Below are 20,209 nucleotides of genomic sequence, written 5' to 3'. Positions count from 1 at the left end.
ATGGAGTCTGCTTCTCCCTCTGCCTGTGTCTCTGCCTCTCTCTCTCTCTCTCTCTGTCTCTCATGAATAAATAAATGAAATCTTAAAAAAAAAAAAAAAAAGAAAGAAAGAAAAAGAAAAAGCTCTAGTGCCCTCCTTGTGACCTGAACATTTCATGCATTTCCTGAACATCTCCACCAGGGTATCCTCATGCTGAATTGTAATCCTGCCAGGAGCTCCTGGATGAATATATAGTTTATTTATTTTTTTAGTAATCTCTATATCCAACGTGGGGCCTGAACTGACAACCCTGAGATCAAGAGTTGCATGCTTTTCTGACTGAGCCAGCCAGGTGTCCCTGGATGAGTATATATAGTCAGGGGGAGGTGGAGGCCAAAACCAAGTCACTGGGGTCTTTATGTCTTCCAGTGCCAGGAAGTGCCTGTGACGCAGTCCTTCTGGGTAAATGCGAAGTGAACGGAGGATGATCACATTCTCAAGTCTAGGGTCTGGATGGGAAGAGCTCCCTCTAGGACTCACTCCACACCTTTTACGCAGTGACCAGTACGATGGGCTAAGGGACCATCCACCGACCAGAGTGCATGGTATAGTTCCCTCTATACCATAGCCCGCCCCTAACTGAGCCAAGCACACCACCTTGGAAGGCTTCTTCCAGAACAGACCCCAGCCTACTGCGTCCCCCGCCAGTGCCAACAGCCCCTCTGATGGGAGGGAGCCCTGCGCCTGCCGTTGGCGATACCTCTGCATCCTGCTCTTCAGCGGCGAGGCCAACGAAGTTGCTGTCTGGAGATGCTGCTGGTGTCACCTGCCGAAGAGCAACAGAAATCAAGGCACAGACATCACTGCTCTCCTACCCAGCCCACAGGGCAGCAAATCCAAACCAAGTCCTTGGGACAGAAGTGGCACCAAACAGGAGTCAGATGTGAGGGAGTCTTTGATTCAACGGCCCTACCTTGTTTTCCAGGGCACTTCTGGACACAGCAGGGGACTTGGCAGTATCCCCGGCAGACCTTAGGCTGAGCTACTTTGGACGCGTGTGCAGCGCACAAAGCAGCAAAGACAATCACTGTGCTCCTCCCTTACCTCTGCTTCTTCTGAGGGGGCCCTGCTGGCGGCCTGGGGTGAAGGGAGGGCCTCTCCCTCTTCTTCAGTGCCAGGGGCGATGTAGGAGCCAGACATGGAGGAGACTGTGTCGGTGCTGATCTGGGAGTGCTGGCTCTGGGAGGACACCATGGACATGACTGACTGGGCCAGGCTGCTGCTGGCAGGGTCTGTGGAGTCAGGGGCAGAAGGAAGGAGCCGGGAGGTCAGGTATGGCTTCTGTGAGCTGACCAAGGAGCAAAGCAACCTCCCTGTGCTCACGCAGCAAGGACCACAGTGGCCTCACCACAGCCTCGCCAATAAAGGTCTAGGTTTAAATTTTTCCAAGGTTCTGCTCCTTTACATTTTAGGGCTCAGAACTCAACCCAGGGAGCAAGGATCTGCTTGTCCCTGACCCAGCATTGAAGGAACCCATGGTGGCAGGGCCGGGGTGGGGGGGTGAGATGAGCCCTCCCCCCAGCTGTCAGCAGGACCCCCTGGCCTCTGAGAGGGGCCTGGTTTTCATGGAGCTTCGGTATTGACCTGCTGGTCCCAAGTCTGCCCACAGGAGCTATCAGGAGTGTCACGGACTGGGCTGAGCACAAGAACATGCAATGGTTCCTGCTCCCTCATGTACCTTCTGGGGAGGAAATTGTGGAAGAGAGAGGCGTCCCTGTGCAAGACGACTGGTCAATAGCTCCAGAGGATGACAGGGTAAGATTTTCACTTTCTGGGGTTACATCACATTCCTGGAGGGAAGCAGAGGAAGGTGTAAGGGCAGGGGACTGGGTAAGGAGGAGGCGGAGGACACTGGGAGGGCCCTGGGCCCCATTGTCAGGAGGTTGAGGTTGCATGCAGAGCAGGGACGGTTTCTCTTTTGTCTTCCCTCCTCTGCAGCCCTGGTCCGGAATGGCTGCCTCCCAGGGGAGGTGAAAACTTCAGTCAGCACATCCTGCCTGAGGCTCAGCATCTGCTAGGGCCACACAAAGACTGCAGCTCAGGTGACACAGGTCACCCAGCAGCTGTGACACGGGAACCACCCCGGGTTTCCCAGGATTATAAACCACTTTCCTTCTGAAGAACACAAAACCAGCAGAGGCCTCACGGCCTGCAAGGCGTCTCTAACTTGAATATCGGGTTAGTCCCAGCTCTATGGACCTCACACAAACACTACCTTTGCCTCATGACCCACTCCTGACACCCAGCTATCGGCCACCTGGGCCAGTATCCTCACCTCTCCCAGGCAGATGGGGATTCTGTCCCCATACCCTTTTCTCCATGAGTTTTTTTTTTTAAAGTAGGTTCCACACCCAACATGGGGCTCGAACTCACGACCCTGAGATCAAGCGTCACAAGCTCCACCAACTGAGCTGACCAGGCGCCCCAGAGAGTTCAGGCACTCCCACCTGCCTGGGCCAGCGGAGCCATCCCGAGGCCTCAGATGCTCTCTGGGGGACCATGCTGCAACCGTGTCAGATGGGCCTTTGTGGGCAACACTCTTGCATACCACTGGTCTGCTCATAGCCCCAGCTTCTGCTCTGTGCCTTTGCACGGACTACTTCACCACCTGGAATGCTTCTCTCACTTTTTTCTACAAGTCTAAAAAAAGCCAAGATCCAGCTCAAATGCTACTCCACCACACTTCCCTGGTTTTCACTACATAACATAATCTCTCGTGTCTCTGCCACAGCACCGTACTGTCCTTTTGTGGGGGCAGTTCTCTATAGTTAATATTCATTCATTCTCTATAGCTAAGATTCATTCATTGAGGGATGCCCGGGTGGCTCAGTTGGTTAGGCATCCACGCTTGGTTTCGGCTCAGGTCATGACCTCATGGGTCATGGAATCAGGTGCTGCATTAGGCTCCATGCTCTCCAGGGAGCCTGCCTGAGATTCTTTCCCTCTGCTCCTCCCCCCATTTGAGCACTCTCGCTCTCTCTCACACAAATAAATAAATAAATCTTAAAAATAAAAAAAGAATCATTCATTCATCCAACAAATACATACTGAACAACAACTGTGTGCTAGACATACTACTGTTAGTTGTATATATGTCTGATCCTCAGCTAGACCCCGAGCTCCCAAGGTCAGGGACCACTTTATCATCTTTGCCTTTTCCAATCTACCTGGCTAACTGCCATACAGAGACAGTTCTGCCACTGTTCTTGGTGTACAGAACAGTGCCTGGCACATAACATAGGCTCAATGTATTGTTGAAAAGATGAATGGAATGAAGCTTTGGCTCCTGTCTCAAAGAATGTTCCATAGTACCTGAGGAGCGAATGAAAGCAGATGGACCTGGAGAGGCTGGTGAGACAAAAGTACCCGCCATCCAACGTCTGAGAAATGGAGACTGAGATTACCTCTTCCAGATGCTGGGCTGATGGCCTCTGAGAGAGCTGGGTGTCTGACTCACTGCAAGAACGCTCATCGTCCTCTTCATGCAACACAGAAGAATTCTGGGAAACAGACCTGCAGAAGTCCAGGGAGAGGAGCATCTGAAGCCAGTATCCCTGTAAAGAACTGAACCGGCCTGCACTCTCATTAGCCTGCTCTCACAGGAGGAAGAGGACCCAGAGGGCTGGGTGGGGGACACCCAGGTCTTCTGAAGGAGGGCGTGTTGAGAAAGAACACTAAGAAGGGAGTGAGCTTTTCTGGGGGTCAGAAAATCGCAGTTTTGCCTTGAACTCCTTCAATACCTTGGGTCTGGGCTGGGGGAAAAAACCACTGACAAGTTTTAGGGTCTCAATATTTTTACCTAAAAACATGCTCCTTAACTCTGCCACAGAAAGCTTTTCAGGACTTGTGCCCAATTGGGTTTCAATGCATAAAAGGTACAGGTACAGAGCACAGGGTTCCTTCAGTGTTTAGACTAAGCAGTGCCCACCACGGGGTTCCCTGATCCCAGGGATGTCCTCTTCCCCACCCCGTCCCCCCACCCAAGAACACCTGCGATTTGCCTGCCTGGATTCTCTGAAGTACCCACATGCCACCTTATCTCCCCCTCCTAAAGGACGGGATAATCTCCTGCCTGAGGGGTAGCCCCAGGTTTTCAGTGAAACCAAGCTGGGAACAGCCTGGAGGGTCTCCACTGTTCCAGTGACCCAGGATGTGAGCCAGTACCGAGGAGGCAAAAGACAGAAGAAAAGCATATCATCAGGGAACCCAGGGTAAACACTGTTGAACACCAACCACTCACTTAGAGAGACTCTTTTTGAGTTTGATTCCTTGGCTGCTGCAATCAGACAGGCGGTCGAGCGGGGAGAGCGTCCTGACCGGGGGCAGGTGGCCATCGCTGCCATAGGAGGGCAGCATTCCTGAGAGGTGGCCATCTCCAAGCACGTGGAGTGCAGGGACCGCTGGGGATGGGGTGAGGGGCCCATTGAGAGCTTCCAGAAGAGACACCACTTCATAACCTGGTGGAATGTTCTCTGAGGACTGGGGGAATCAGAGACAGGTTGAAACATTAATTAAGTACTCTTTGTTTTATGGCACGATCATGTTTCCTACTCTAATCTGAAAAAATGTTTTCTTTTACATCTGATCCGGCAAGAAGAGCTTCTGTAAAATAAGCCAAAGGATAATAAAATGTCAAAGAAACACACAGTCCTAGATTCCACTTATAGATGAACTTTTTTTTTTAAGATTTATTTATTTATTCATGAGAGACACACAGAGAGAGGCAGAGACAGAGGCAGAGGGAGAAGCAGGCTCCTTGCAGGGGATCCTGGATCCCGGGATCATGCCCTGAGCCAGAAGGCAGATGCTCAACCACTGAGCCACCCAGGCATCCCTACAGATAAACTTCTTCCTTGTAATATTTATTTTTCTAACTATAATGGAAATATATGTTCATTATAGGAAACTTTCAAAACACTTAAAGGTAAAAAATATTAAAGGTAGAAAAGGGGTGGAGGGGTGGAAATAATCAATAATCAAAGTAAAACTTTTATTACCATTTTGGTATGTGTTCTTCCAACTTTTTTCCCTGTTCAATTTACACAGTTGTACTCTGTAAATAACAATTTTATATCCTGCTTATGTCAGCAAACATAAGTGTTTCCTTTCATACATGTCCCCTTTTCACAGAGTCCATGTTTCCTACTTACTCTACTTGTGCTGGGGATTTAGCTGCATCCAACATTTCCTAATGTAGACCACATTTTGAAGAACATCCTTGTGCACGAATCTTTATTTTTTTTTTGAAGATTTAATTGGTTTTATTAAATGATTCATGAATTGGGCAACATCCATCTAGCAAGTAGACAGATGCTCCCACAAACCTTTTCTTTTCTTTTTTTTTTTTTTTCAGATTGTCTTCTTGGATTAAATTCTTAGATCTGGGCAGCCTGGGTGGCTCAGAGGTTTAGCACCACCTTCTGCCCAGGGTGTGATCCTGGAGACCTGGGATGGAGTCCCACGTCGGGCTCCCTGCATGGAGCCTGCTTCTCCCTCTGCCTGTGTCTTGGCCTCTCTCTCTCTCTCTTTCTGTGTCTCTTGTGAATAAATAAATAAAATCTTTAAAAATAAATATAATAAATTCTTAGATCTTAGATTACCAGAGATAAATGTTCTTAAGGCTCTTGATGTATATAACTATTCTGTTTTGTTTCTCCAACAATCCTATAAGTAGTACAAAGAACCTATTTTAACTGCTTCTCTGCCCAGCATAGAGTCTCTCTCTTTTTAAGATTTTATTTATTTATTTGAGAGACAGAGTGAGCACCTGTGTATAAGTGAACCAGGGAAGGAGCAGAGCAGGAGGAAGAGAGAGAGAATCTGAAGCAGACACTGTGCTCAGCGCTGAGCTCAATGCAAGGCTCTGTCTCATGACCCCAAGATCTTGATCTGAGCTGAAACCAAGAGGCAATGCTTAACTAACTGCACCACCCAGGTACCCTTCATGGAGTCTCCTTTAAAAATCTTTAGAATCTGAAAGGTGAAAAATGGTATCTCATTTTAATTTGCATATTGTGGGTTTTTAATGTGGTTAACTTAAAAAAAAAAAAAGATTGTTTAACCCGCTAAGCAGCCTCTTCTGAGAATTTTTAAAAGTATCCTTTGTCTATTTTCTGTTTGATTCATAGGAGCCATGGCAAAGATATTAGCCTTTCCTCTGATATAAATGTGAAGATATTTTTTCTTTAAATGATTTGTTGTTTGCCTTTTAATTTTAATCTTTATACATCTGAGTTTTAAAGTTTTTTATGTGGTAAAATCTACACATTTTTTTAGTAATGTCCCTCTGCTTTTAAGCTTAGAGAATCCTCTCCCATTGAAAGTCAACTAAAGAATCGTCTAGAATTTATTCTGTCTTTAATATAGTTAACTAGTTACTCCAACTGGAATTTATTTGTTAATCTGGTAAGGAGTGAAGTGCTAAGCTGATTTTTCCTCCCTAAATAGCTAACTAATTATGCTAATACCACATGCAGAATGACGGCCCTCCTCTACTAGTGAGTGTGTGGATCTGAAGGCAGAGGCAGCTACGACCACACAGCTTGGAGGCTGCACTGAGCACGATCACTTGCGCCAGAACACGGAAGTGAACTATGTCATCCACTTGGTTCCCTGTTGCTGGAGCCATGAAACAGGGTAAAGAAAAAGTTACCTTTTCCAGGACTCGGATAAACACGGTACATTGTATTCAAATACAAAATAATCACCCCTTGTTCCTGCTTGGGGGGAGTTCCCACTGGGATGAAGCTGCAAGGGGACTGACTATTCCAGGCGGGGTAGATATTAACTGGATGCCAATGCCGAATTCCCAGGGAGGAAAAGAGGAATTTAATGGTCAGTATCCAATTTTCCGTTGTAATGCTGGATGGTTTTAATACAACATGACCTCAGCCAGCTTACTAAATACTGCAGCGTGCCAAGGTTTAATTACTTGTTGCAAAGTCAGGTAAAGAAGGATGAAAGGTGCAAAAAGCCAGCAAGGAGACCAGAGCGCTTGCTTCCTGGGCAGTCCCGGTGCTCAGCCCAACTTACCGAATGCTCTTCCGAGTCAGACGTCTGGGATGAGATGATGGGGTTAAAGCTGGTGGGAGACAAGGGGCCCAATTTTTTCCTCATGGCCCGGATCTGAAGCAGTGCCCGAAAGGCTAGAAGGAGGAAAAGGGTTATCAGACCACCCTGATGCCAAAGTCAGGGTGAACAAGAGCCCAGGCAGAAACCATAGCCCCCCTCCCAGTGCTGGTCAGCCTGCAGACCCTCCCGTGGGGTCTGGGCCTGAGGCTCTGGGACTCACGCAGTCGGCAGATGGGGCAGTTGTTTGCCTGGTAGCGCAGCGTGTCAGCGCACGTGTTACAGAGGCAGAGGTGGCGACAGGGCAGGATCAAGGTGTCCCGCACATCTGAGAGACACACCACACACTCAGCACTGTTATCGCTTACTTCATCCTCAGCCACCTGTCCCAGGAGACAGAAATGTAGCCAGTGATACAAAGACCCTAGTGTCCTCTATTTTCTTTATAAGCAGCTTGCCCCAAGAGCTGAGACAAGTAGGAAGAACAAAATCTGACACTCACTTTGGACTTTACAGTTTAGCAAGTGAATTTGCATACTCGGTTTCCCTTATTCTGGGAGCTGTTTATCTCCAGCTCATCTGCGGGGGCTCAGAGTGTTGGGGCGAAACACTGGGAGACCACACAGGGAAGGGCAGGGGCCAAGTGAGAACCCTACCGGGTAACCGAGTGGCCAGGGCTCTCAGAGGAACTAATCCAAACCTGCCAATGCTTTTCATTTCCAAAGTGATATAAGCATAAGCATCTGGAATGAGGAAGAAAATAGCCTCTTTGGACCAAACTGATTCCAGAGTTTGGCAGGCTAAATCCCTAGATCCTAGCTTTATCGGAGCATTTCTCTCTCTGCCTCCTGGGAAAAGCACATCCAGAATTTTGGATAGAACTTGCCTTAGAATCTTGTGTATTGTACTTGTTTTCAATTCCATAGATCTCCTGAAGGAGGTAGCTGACGCCATCTACCTGAAGAGCAAACAGCAAAGTTCAAGGGCAGACTGATTCACCCCAGAGAAAGTGGGAACTCGCCCCTCAACCTTCTCTGGTAACCAAGGACTACTGATTCACAATGAAAAAAATCAAAGGCCTAGACAAATAAAGGATGCTTTTATTTACTTATGTTTTCTCTTTGACGGGGGCGGGGAGGGGTGTAGAAAATCAAATGTTTAATTCACCCACCATTATACCCAAAAGGGAACATAAAAGTCACAGTACAACGTGTACTGCAGCTCACTGTGACAGATAGTTAAGAAAGCATAGTTAAGAAAGGCACAGACCAGCAAAACGGTAGAGGAATATGCATCAAAATAAGAGCATTAACTATGTAATAGAAGTTAAGTGTGGACTTTACAAAAATAAAGGAATGGAGGGGTTCCTGGGTGACTCAGTCAGTCAAGCATCTGACTCACGGTTTTGGCTCAGGTCTTGATCTCAGGGTAGTGAGATCCAGCCCTGCACGGGGCTCCGTGCTGAGCCAACAGCCTGCTAAAGTTTCTCTCTCCCTCTCCCTCTGTCCCTCCCCACCTTGCTCTCTTTTTCTCTAAAGTAAATACATAAAGCTTTTTAAAAAATATTTTATTTTTCTTTAAAGATTAATTAATTTATTTTATTTATTTTTTATTTTTTTATTTTAATTAATTTATTTTTAGAAAGAGTGAGCACAAACAGCAGGAGGCGCAGAGGAAGAGGGAGAGAGAGAATCTCCAGCAGACTCCACACTGTGCATGGAGCCCGATGTGGATTTGATCCCAAGACCCTGAACTGAAATCAAGAGCTGATGCTTAACTGACTGATCCACCCTGGCACTGCATAAATAAATCAATCTTTAAAAAAAATTAATAAAGGAATGGAAAAGAAAAAGAGAGGAGAAGAAACAGGCAGGGGAAAGAGGGGAACACATTACAAGTAAAGAGGGACAGTAGGACCTTGAAGGGGAGGCCGACTAAGCCCCTCCACCTGCACCAGCCACCCCACTGCCCACACAGCCAGGGACCCCTCCTGGCCCTATTCCTTAAAATCCCAACTTTAATGACCACTTGCCCTATACTGGGCCTTTCCTGTTTCTTTGCGTGAGCCCATTCCACCTTCTGCTTCACCTGTCTCACTGGTCCCCTCCCCTAAGACCTAGCCTGTCACTGATTTCATATCTCACGATCCAGCTTGACAGACTCTTTTGCTAATGCCAATTGAACAATAGGAAAATAGATAAACCGTTTACCCTGAGCTACCCTAGCCTTTCCATCCTATCTAGTTGTCCTAGGGAATGAGGCCTCCCCACAAGACAGCTCACTAAGGCCTGGCCTTCCCTGGGCTCAGGACGTGTTTCCTCCTCTGCTTCTTACAACTTTTTTTTTTTTTTAAGATTTTATTTATTTATTCATGAGAGACACACACACACACACACAGAGGCTGAGACACAGGCAGAGGGAGAAGCAGGCTCCATCCTGGGTCTCCAGGATCACGCCCTGGGCTGAAGGCGGCGCAAAACCACTGAGCCACCTGGGTTGCCCTCCCTCTTACAACTTATTTCAACCTACTGATTGATTAGATTGGAAAGGATATTATCAACAAATTTATACTAAGGTGTTATTGACTGCTACTGACCTCATGAAGAGGGGAGAGCACTTAACTCCAATGAATGAATAATGCAAAATTTCAGACATCTATCACCCATCTGCAGGGGGGCCTACCAATGCCACTGGCACTACTCTTCCCTCCTCACTCTCCATGACTCTGCTCCCACCCCTGCAAGAGTGGGTAAAAAGGGCTGGCACACAGCAGGGGTTAGGACTTCAAGCAGACATATGCATAACTTGCTGGTCATTCTGGAAGAGGGCAGATGGCCAGCAAACCTGGGATGTTAGAAAAGCAGCAGTGGGATGAATTAAGCCAAGGGCCCTAATTGGCTCTGAATTGGACCCCAACACTTTATCCTTTAGTTTGGAATGTTTCTCACCCTGGCATTTTGAATAAAAGAAGCTCTCCCTAAACCTAATGTCAAGAGACAAATCTTGTCCTTTCATTTCTCAAGTCCTTTGCTCAGATAGTGGCTGCCTCAACACCAACAATTCTGGAACAATAAAGACACCAAAAATCAGTATTCCTTTCAGGCCACCCACAGAGTCTCTAACACACAAAACCACTTTTTTTTTTTTTTACTTTTCTTTGATTTAAAAAAAGGGGGATGGAAGAGAAAGAAGGGTGCTTAGCAAAAGGGAAAAAAGAGAAAGAGAGATAAAAAAAAAAGAAGGGTGGGGGGACACCAAAGACCCCTGGCCATCAAATACTTACCACTTGTTTCTGTTTGAGGGGCTTGACACAGAAGGTTCCATCAGTGTGCTGAAATGAAAAAGGACAGTTATGACCAGGAAGGAGGGGCAATAAGGCACCAGGTGTTCTCGTTATTCCTCTCAATTACACTTGCGGGCGATTACAGACTCCTCATACCCGCAGGGCCTTCCAAGTACCCAGTCGGACCCTTCCACGTTTTCCACTTTAAGAAGAGGAAACCAAGGCTTTGGGAGCTGCAGGTTATGCAAGTTGGCAGCAGGGCTGGAACTAGACCCAAACGGAAGGAGTCCCCCGCAGGGGCCCCTGGCCTCCGAGCCGGACTCATCCTGCTGTGCTCAGGCAGCCAGCAAACAGGACTGCACATAGCCCCACACAGTTAAATGTAATAAAATAAGGCCCTGTAAAGTTACTCACCTTTTCAAAAGTGCCCAGCAGTACATGGCAATGGCCAAAATACTCTGAAAAAAACAAAAAAATAAAGGCATAGGGATGAAGAAGAGAGCCCAACATCACACCATGATGCCCGTTTACCTTCCCGGATTCCCTGCAACTGGCAAACTAATGCTCTGGGCTGTCAGGAGAAGGGGTGCATTCTTAACCCAGTGCTGCTCTAGTCAGTCTGAGGAGACTGCCTGCCGGGACCCCACAGAGAGGGCATGTTGGTCCAGGGCCACAGTGGCTGCCAGGCCTGTGCACCACAAAAGGGTAACGTGTACAGCAAAAGAAGACAGAAGGTGCCATTACCATCTCCTTCATCCACCACGGCGTGGACCACTAAAGGGTAAACCTCTCGATCCAGATCAAAGCCAAGCTGAAGACAAAGAAGAGGGATAAAAAAGAAAAAAGACTTAACATGTTGAAATGGCACAGTAGTCCACCAGAGAGGGAGGTGTCGTCAAGAAGCATTAATTTCATCTCTGCTCTCACTCATCAACCTCGTGACCAACTAAGTCTGTTTAATGGAGGCCACCGTTTCTAAAGCCTCGTGGCTATAAAGCCCTCTAACGTGCAGGTTCATTTCTTTGAACGCAGCTTTCTCCAAGTATCTGAGGTTAATGGGCTACTTGGGAGCAGAAAAATGAATGACATTAGGTCCATCTGCTTAAGGGCACGAAGGGGAGCATGGCCTCCAAGCATCCAGGCAGCCCGGGCACTGCTGACCGCAGTCCTGATGAGGCCCTAGGCCACTCTAGGTCTCCATGAGGAACCTGCTCCTGCGCTTCCTCCCAGCAGCCTGTCACCTCGTCCAGGGGGCAGCTCACCTCCTCCTCTGCCCACTCCGAGGGGTCCACAGTGTGGGAGGGCAAGCAGAACTGCTGACACACCCCTCGCTTGTAGTGCACCGTCTCCGACTGGAGGCTGTTGTCTCTGGGGATGTAGCTGTTGAGCAAAGAGGGAAAGCAAAGCAAAAGTCAGCATCTAGTCCAGATGGATGGGCCGTTTCCTCTGTCCCATGCCTGGTCCCAATATCAACAGGCTCTAGGTATAGAGAAGAAAAGGAAAGAAAATATTTTCTTTATAATCTGTTTCCTTTGCTTTTGCTTGGTCAGGCCGCTAAACTTACCTATTCAACCCATATATCCACAGAAACATAGCTTAATAGATTTTTTTTAAAATAGTATCTCGATGAAATGAAAGGTTCTGCTGCCATCTGCCACAGCACAAGATGGTACAATTTGAAGGGGAAAGGTGAGGAGGTGGGGGTCTGCAGAAGAAAATCCAAATTCAGGAGCCAGATCTCACCTGGTGGTAAAAAAGGTTTTCTTCCATGGGTGAGTGTGGAAGGGGTGGACTCTCACGCATCTGGGAAGGATGTGGCTCCCCTGGGCTCTTGTTCTTACCTGGCAATCCCATTCTGGAACTCTTCCGTGGCCTGATAATAGATGGTGATGGCCACCCGAGCATCAGTGTCAAAGGTGAACTCCACGTTGTAGTGGACTTTAGCTCTGCTGGCCTCTTCTCCAGGGGTCTTCACTTCCTCGGCACACCTAGAGAACCACAAAGACTCAGCATTTTGGGGATTGCAAATCGGTATTTTTAAATTCATCTTTTTATTTTTTTTAAAGATTTTATTTGTTCATTCATGAGAGACAGAGAGACAGAGAGAGAGAGAGAGAGAGAGAGACGCAGAGGCACAGGCAGAGAGAGAAGCAGGCTCCCTGCAGGGAGTCAGATGTGGGACTTGATTCCAGGACCCTGAATCACGCCCTGAGCCAAAGGCAGAGAGAGGTTCAATGGCTGAGCCACCCCGGCGTCCCATATCTCTATTTAAAAAAAAAGATTTTAAAAATTTATTTGAGAAAAAGAACGATAATGAGCAGGAAGGAGGGGCAGAGGGAGAGACAGAGAGAGAAGCAAACACCCTGTTGAGCAGGGAGCCCAACATGAGGCTCGAGCCCAGGATTCAGAGATTACGCCCTGGGCGGAAGGCAGACACTTAACCAAATGAGCCACCCAAGTGCCCTCTCTCTCTCTCTCCTTTTTCTAACTTGATTCACTGTGAGCTTCTCTCCATGGCCACAGGCTTAGGCCTACATCTTCATTCCAAATGATGGCCAAATACCTCAGGACCACTACTGTGGAGCATTTAGGTGGTATCTGATAACTTCGAGGAGCTACAATGAACACTTGTACATTGGTCGGACCTTGCTCCCCCTCCCCCCCATAATCAGAGTTACTAATCATAGTTTACCTAGTTTCCACAAGGCTTGTCACAAAACCGGCAGGCCCCTTCCTCTTCCTCCTCTTCAGAGACCATCTCTACCTCTTTTAGCTGCTCATTTTGGCATTTACCTGCATGTTTCTATAGAACATGCTTGGATGATTCTTGACTTTTCAGTTTCAGGCATTATCCACTGACTTTCTACCATGGGAGCCAAGATTTCTTTCTCTTTCACCACACTGCCTCATATAACTACCCCCCACCCCACCCCACCCCAGCGAATCATGAGCTACATCATGATTCTGGTAGTTCATGTTTGTGTCTGCATTACTGTGATTATATTAATGTGATTTCCAGCTTAGCCACAGAGTAATCTCTGATTATTTTTATTTTCCTACATCAGTTTTTCTTGGGAGTTTCTGCTCATTTCCTTTCTCAGTTGCTCAGTTTTCTGTGTCCTTTCTCACTGATCCAAACCCTAGCCCTCAGTTGGCTGGTTAAATCTCTCTGTGTTCAGAGGTTCTGGGTGCTCTGTACATTTAGTCTTCTTGCAGAGGTCCCCTCCAGACCCCAGGCACTCTCTCCCTGCACACAGCCGCCCAGAGCCACCCTCTCCTGTTACCCTGGGGAGTCCTACCTCTTTCCTGCATCTCCTGTCTTCTTCTTCCTCATGATACACTTTCATTGTGGCTGGGCCCCCCTTCCACTAGCCTCCTGGAAAAGGATGTGTTGGAGGGATAAATTTTTTGAGAGATTTTATTCTATAGTCACACTGCATTGAAAATTTGGTTGAGTAAAGAGTTCCAGGTTATAAATACTTCTAAAAGGCCATTTGAAAGTACTGCTACATTATCTCTCAGCTTCTAGTGTTGCTCTCAAGAAGCTATTCCAATTGCTGGTCCTGTTTTCCTTTGATGTAAGATGTCCACCTTATCCATTGAGGTGGGCATTCCAGTGGTCCTTGCAATTTAGAAACTCAGGCCCTCTGGTTCTGGGAAATTTTCTTAAAATTAGTTATGTCATTAATGATGACTTCCTTCCTTCTATATTCTCTATTCTCTTTCTAGAATCATTAGTTGGATGTGGGGCTTTGTACATAGGTACTCTATTCTTTCTATCTTTCCTTTTCTGTTTTCTGTATCTCAACCTTTTCACCCCACTTTCTGGAATATTTCAACTTTTCCTTCTCCACCCTATTGACTTTTTCATTTCTGCTACCATGTTCTTAATTTCTGAGTCTTTTTTTCCCTCTGTTGATTTGTACTGCCACTTGCCACTATCTTTCATGTATAGGCATCCTTACACATCTAAGAATCCTTGGTTGTCTGCTCATATGTAAGAAATTTAAAACCCCAGAGTCGCCTGGATGGCTCAGTCGCTTGAGTGTCTTACTCTTGGTTTTGTCTCAGGTCATGCATGATCTTGGGGTCCTGGGATGAGCCCTGTGTTGGGCTCTGCAATCAGCAGGGAATCTCCTTCTCCATCTCCCTCTACTCCTCCCCCTGCTTGCATGCTCTCTCTCTCTCCCAAATAAACAAAATAAAATCTTTTAAAAAAGAAATTTAAAACCCCTGATTGGAACTCTGCGTGCATGGCATGGTATGGGGACCCTGGGCTTCCGTAGGGTCTTTGGAGGAATCTTCAAGGCCCATCTCTTTGGTCTTCCCATCTAGGAGGCTCCAATTCCTCAGAGACAGCGTTCCTCTCTTTGGATGAGGGCCTGGGGAGACAGGCTGGAAGGTTCAGCATCCAGTGTACCTGGATTTTTAGTGTACCCCCCTTTTAGTACTGAGATCAACCTTAGCTGTACCTGGGTCCCCCAAGTCCAGAATCTCTGTTTTAACTTTTCCATTGAAACTCATCTGTCAGGGGATCCCTGGGTGGCTCAGTGGTTTAGTGGCTGCCTTCTGCCCAGGGCGTGATCCTGGAGTCCCGGGATAGAGTCCCACATTGGGCTCCTTGCATGGAGCCTGCTTCTCCCTCTGCCTATGTCTCTGCCTGTGTCTCTCTTTCTCTTTGTGTGTGTGTGTGTCTCTCATGAATAAATAAAGAAAATCTTTAAAAAAAAAAAAAAAGAAAGAAAATCATCTGCCAGCCTTCCATCGGGGTGTGGGGAGGGCAGCTCTGGCTGTGCGGCCTAAAGGAGGGGATCTGATGGCCTCCTCAAAAGGCTTCCTGCCAATCCTCTTCATTTTAGCCATCCACTTTGGCGTCCAGAGGTCCTGATACTGCCAATTCCTGAGCCTTTGGGGGCAACAGTTTAACTGGGTGACTCTTGGCTTTTCCTTCTGCTTGCTCAGGATTCTGACTCCGGGGTCTGCTAGGTTATTTAACACTTGCCTTTGTTCTAGTCCCTAAACCACATTGGTGCAGCTCCTTTCCCATCTTCCCAGTTCTTCTGGATTGATGCTTTTAGTGGCTTTTTCTGGAAGCAAAAGATGTTCAATCCTCCATCTTTACCTGGAAATCTATGGATCAGAATCTACCCTATTCCCATAATCTCAGAAAAACAGAGCAAGAACACCATTCACTCTAACAGTTATTGAATAGCAGGTGTTTTTCCTATTATCTTGTTGAATTCTGACCATGGCCATGAAAGGTGAAGTGTGGTGTCGCTCTCTACAGATGGGAAACTTGAAGCTCGGGACTTATGTGAGCATGGTGCTTGCAGAGCTGGGAAGGAAGCTTGTTTTCGGCTTCCAGGTGGGGTTCTGCTGGCTCTCTGCTGGAGCTGTGGCCAGGCTGCCAGGCTCAGAGGCCAGGGCCAGGGCCTCTCTGCAGCTCAGGCCTTTGAGCCATAGCTATCAGGCCATGTGTGATTAAAGAAACAAGGTGCATAGAGTGACCTCAGGAGCCTCAATCCATTCTGCTGCCACAGGGACTGCCCCAGGGAGAGGGAACTACCCTAGGGAGGGGGGAGGGTTAGTGCCAGCTGCAGGCTGCTCCTTGGTAGAGCACCTCCATGGCCGCCTGGTCCCCAGAGCAGACTCCAGGGCTAGGGGAATAGTTGGAAAAGCAGTCAAAACTTCTGCTTTGACAAATGAAATATAAAAGTTAAGAAGAAATACAGAAAGTAAATCAGTGGTTGCTTAGGTCTGGAAGAGGGTTTCAGGGAAAATGTGGAGTCATCACTAATGAGTTTATGATCTCTTTTAAGGGTGATAAAAATGTTCTCAATTTCTTTTTTTTTTTTTTAAGATTTTATTATTTATTTATGAGAGACACACAGATAGAGAGAGAGGCAGAGACATAGGCAGAGGGAGAAGCAGGCTCCATGCAGGAAGCTTGATGCGGAACTCGATCCCAGGACTCCAGGATCACATCCTCAGTTGAAGGCAGACATTCAACCACTGAGCCACCCAGGTGTCCCAAAATGTTCTCAATTCCAATGGTAGTGATGATTGCACAACTCTGAATATACTAAAAACCACTGAATTGTACACTTTAAATGAGTGAATTGTACAGTATGTAAGTTGTATCTTAAAAGTATTAAAACAATGTGCAGAGAGAAGTAAACTTCCTAATGCAAATAGGACTGACCTATACAGGCATAAAATGGACTCAGAGTCATCTTCCTTGTCCATTTAGAAATATTTGGGACCTGTGATTTGCCCTAGCCAAATCTGTCTTCCCAGGGGATCAATAAGCACATTAGCAGACTGGTGTACTATCTGGAGGGCAACCTCGGTGTCAAAATTACACTATTTTAGAGCCTACACAGAGAATGCAAGTGTTGATAATAATATTGATGATGATGATTAACCAACCAGCAGAAAGCACAAGTTCCTCAGAGGGAGGACACATGAGGTAATGAGTAAACATAACAATAAAAATAAGGACTTTATATTCCAACTTCAAATATCCCATTTTTCCCTAGGCTTGCTGAAGCGTCTGCAAGATTTACTTTTTCCCTCAATAATTCTTCTTTTTTAAAAAAAAATCATAAAACAAGGATAATAAGGACTGCTTCCAGGAAAGGGAAAAGTCCTTCACAAACACAGATGCCAAGTTTTGAATAATCTAGATGTGGGAAGATCTAAACTCCATGGACGGGTGGGGGGTGGGGGGGAGTGGCGGGGGGCTGCTCCATCAGTGCCAAGGCGGGTCACATCCCTGAGGCGCAGGGGATCAGACTCCAGACTCTGGGTCTGCCAGGAATGGCTTCCCATGTCTCTGGGTCTTGTACCCAGAACCTGGCCCAAGCTCCGCCCCGGTGGGAACTTACTTTACAAGTCTTAGTGTGTCCTTCCGGATGTTGATCAGGCTTCTCAGAGTCTTCACGGGTTCTTGGGGCGGCGGGGCAGCATAGGGAAACTGTCAGAAACAAAGTGGGAGAAGGTAGTGTGTTTAGAGACCAGTCACTGTTCCCCGCTGGTACCAAGCTTCATGGCTGACAAAGAAGAGCCTTCTGAAGTTAGATGGGAAGGCACCACACTCTCTTAAGTGAGGACACTAGGACCCGACATGTTAAGTGAATTTGCTCAAGGTCACAGCCAGTGGCAGAATGGGGGATTCATTATGGCATCAAGAGGGCTAGATTTATCTGCTTTCTCCATTATGGGCAGCTTATTTGAGTCAGCATTCAAAATGTGGATAACTAATAAAAACTCCTACTGAAGTTCCAAATACCAAAGGACACACTGTGGCCGAGTTAATCACAAAAGGCTTTTCCATCTGACCTGAGACAACAGGGAGCCAAGACCCGCAAGGGTTTTCCTTCAGTGAAGCCACATGGTGTCTTCGGAATTTAGGAACTGCAAATAAAAGAGAACCCCATCATGTGTACAGAGCTGAGGCTGCAAACAGTGAAGAACAAATTTTCCCTGCAGCTGGTTATATAAAGCAGAGTTCTTGAAAATGTGAGCCAGGAGCTATTTTGAGGTTATCAAAGGTTTATGGTCGTCTGCCGTTTCCCTTACGTTTTCACTCTTTCCCCATTGAGATGTGGAGTTCTGCATGATGATAATGAGATAAGGAAGGGGACATAGTACAAAATTTAAGTGGGGGGGGGGGGCTTTCAGACACTTAGGAACGATTTTAAATGCCGCCAGTATTGTTCTAGTGTTATCTGGACAATGAACATTCTTTACACATAATTTACAGAAAACCCACTTACCAGTCTTTGTAGCTTGGCAAAACTGCAGTACTCCTAGCTCTAGAAGAGTCTACCTCCTAGTGCTGGGATCAGAAAATAGGACACCCACATGATACTCTAATTGCGCCTTCATAGATTTTTGCTGAATATGGTTCTTTTTCTTGGGAAACATAATTTAACCTATGGTACATCTGATTTTATGTATTCAGTATGATTGCTGATAATTCCCTTGTATGAATGTGACCCTTAAGCACATACATTCAGTCTACCTTATGAGCATTGGCTTTTCTAATTACAAAGCAATATATGTTCGAGCAAAAAATCTGAAAAACACACAAAAAATACAAATCAGCCACAATTTCACCGCTCAGCAATACCAAGTTAATACTGCAGAATGTATCTCTTCCGATAGGTGTCCATCCCCTCATCCATCCATCCATCCATCCAGCTACTCACCTACCCTTCTCTGTATCTAGGCACGGTTTCAAACTGTGCCCACTATTTTACGTTCTTTCTCGCTTAGAAAGATGTGGTAAACGTTTCAAGAGTCTACAATCTGGCAATAGGACTATACACATTGGAGAAAGGAGCATACTTTATTTAATTAATTCCATAGTATTCAATGTTTTCCATTAGTTTTACTCTTTTTTAAAATTTTTGTTTTTTGGGTATTTTTTTGGGGGGGGTTGTTTGTTTTTGTTTTTTGCCGATACAAATGTTATGGTGAGTGCCTTGTCCCGACATTTCTGCGTGCTTATTTGATTACTTCCTTAGGACAAATTCCTAGAAGCGGAATTACTGGATCAAAGAGTAAGCATATTTTTAAGACTTTAAAAAATATTTTGCCAAATTGTTCTCCAGAAAGCTGATTCCAATTTTGCTCTCCCACTGGCAGCATATGAGGAGGCTTTTCTATAGGAAAGCTACAATTCTAGTTCAGATCCACTCTGTGGCCCATTTCCCCACACCCCACTTCCCTAGGCTGTCACACTAAAGGAATTTAAAACAATTTTAAAATAAGCTTAAGCAAAAAGTAATTAGGCAAGAAAATCCGACACAAATGCTAGCCTATTCTAAAGCCAAAATAAATGACTTTGGGATTAAAATTTTTTTCTGGAGTAGCAAAGTTAATCATATTCATTTCCACAGGTACTTGGGAGTTATCCATAACTCCTACCTGAGTTTTTTTTTAAAAGGCAATTCTTCCTTCATTCTTCACCCTTTTCCCCCCAAAGAGAAAAACAGAAGGAAAATGAAAAAGAAAGATGAGTGTTCCTCATCTTCCACTTAGAATAATCCCAGAGTCTCAATTCTCTGTCAGAAAGGAACTGACCTCAAAGGTTTGGTCCAGTAGTCCCTGAGCAGTCCAAACTTTATTCTCTGCCTGCTAGTCTTTACCTAAAGCCTGTCTTCATTCTGAAAATTGAAACAGAATTCCAGAAACTGCTTTTAGGATCCTTCATGAGGCTGTTCAGTTATGTACTCCAGAATGGTATCTGAGAAATGGGAAGGAGTTCCATTAGGCCACCTTGAACTTAAAGCAAGAAGTCAGGATATGCCTTACAGAAGGCTTGGCGGCCTTCCTCCATCTGTGGGCCTGGTGGCATGTTTTGTACTATACAGAGAAGGCCATTTCTTCTCATTGACTGGCCTGGTTGTGCCAGAGTACTTGTCTCTAAGAGAAAACACTCTGGCCCTTCCTTGTCACCACTCACTCGCTAACTCAGTGGATGTTTACGGAGTATCTACTATGTGCCAGGATCAGGCTGGGTTCTTTAGATAAACATTTCTAAAAAATTTTTACTTAATTGTGGCAAAATACACATAATACAAAAATTTTCACCCTCACCACTTTAAGCACACAGTTCAGTGGCCTTAAGTACATTCATATGTCATGCTACCATCACCACCACCCATCTCCAGTTTAGACACATTCTTTTGGGGCACCTGGGTGGCTCAGTCAGTCAAAAGTCTGCCTTTGGCTCAGGTTATGATCCTGGGATCCTGGGATTGAGCCCCATGTCCGGCTCCCTGCTCAGTGGGGAGTCTGTGTCTCCCTCTG

The 20,209-nt window shown here is 46.3% G+C and overlaps 1 protein-coding gene across 4 annotated transcripts in view; it reads right to left on the bottom strand.

Moving 5' to 3' along the window:
• RNF157 (ring finger protein 157) overlaps positions 1-20,209 on the bottom strand; it is a 78,902-nt gene that overhangs the window by 10,849 nt on the left and 47,844 nt on the right. For all 4 annotated transcript variants that reach the window (XR_011999516.1, XM_072746610.1, XM_072746608.1 and 1 more), the window contains exons 3-16: positions 17,278-17,366; positions 12,232-12,378; positions 11,653-11,770; positions 11,135-11,201; positions 10,805-10,848; positions 10,391-10,438; positions 7,994-8,065; positions 7,331-7,490; positions 7,072-7,184; positions 4,280-4,518; positions 3,444-3,552; positions 1,718-1,829; positions 1,084-1,271; positions 740-805 (exon numbers count right to left, since the gene is read on the bottom strand). Coding sequence is in view for 3 of the 4 variants with exons in the window: in XM_072746610.1 (XP_072602711.1) it covers positions 740-805; positions 1,084-1,271; positions 1,718-1,829; positions 3,444-3,552; positions 4,280-4,518; positions 7,072-7,184; positions 7,331-7,490; positions 7,994-8,065; positions 10,391-10,438; positions 10,805-10,848; positions 11,135-11,201; positions 11,653-11,770; positions 12,232-12,378; positions 17,278-17,366 (1,572 nt within the window). In the remaining variant the exon portion in view is untranslated. The remainder of the gene's footprint in view (positions 1-739; positions 806-1,083; positions 1,272-1,717; positions 1,830-3,443; positions 3,553-4,279; positions 4,519-7,071; positions 7,185-7,330; positions 7,491-7,993; positions 8,066-10,390; positions 10,439-10,804; positions 10,849-11,134; positions 11,202-11,652; positions 11,771-12,231; positions 12,379-17,277; positions 17,367-20,209) is intronic.

Source organism: Vulpes vulpes, chromosome 2 (assembly GCF_048418805.1).
Source record: "Vulpes vulpes isolate BD-2025 chromosome 2, VulVul3, whole genome shotgun sequence".
Classification (NCBI taxonomy): domain Eukaryota; kingdom Metazoa; phylum Chordata; class Mammalia; order Carnivora; family Canidae; genus Vulpes; species Vulpes vulpes.
The sequence above is the reverse complement of the archived record's forward strand: the minus strand, read 5'-3'. Positions and strand labels throughout refer to the sequence as shown.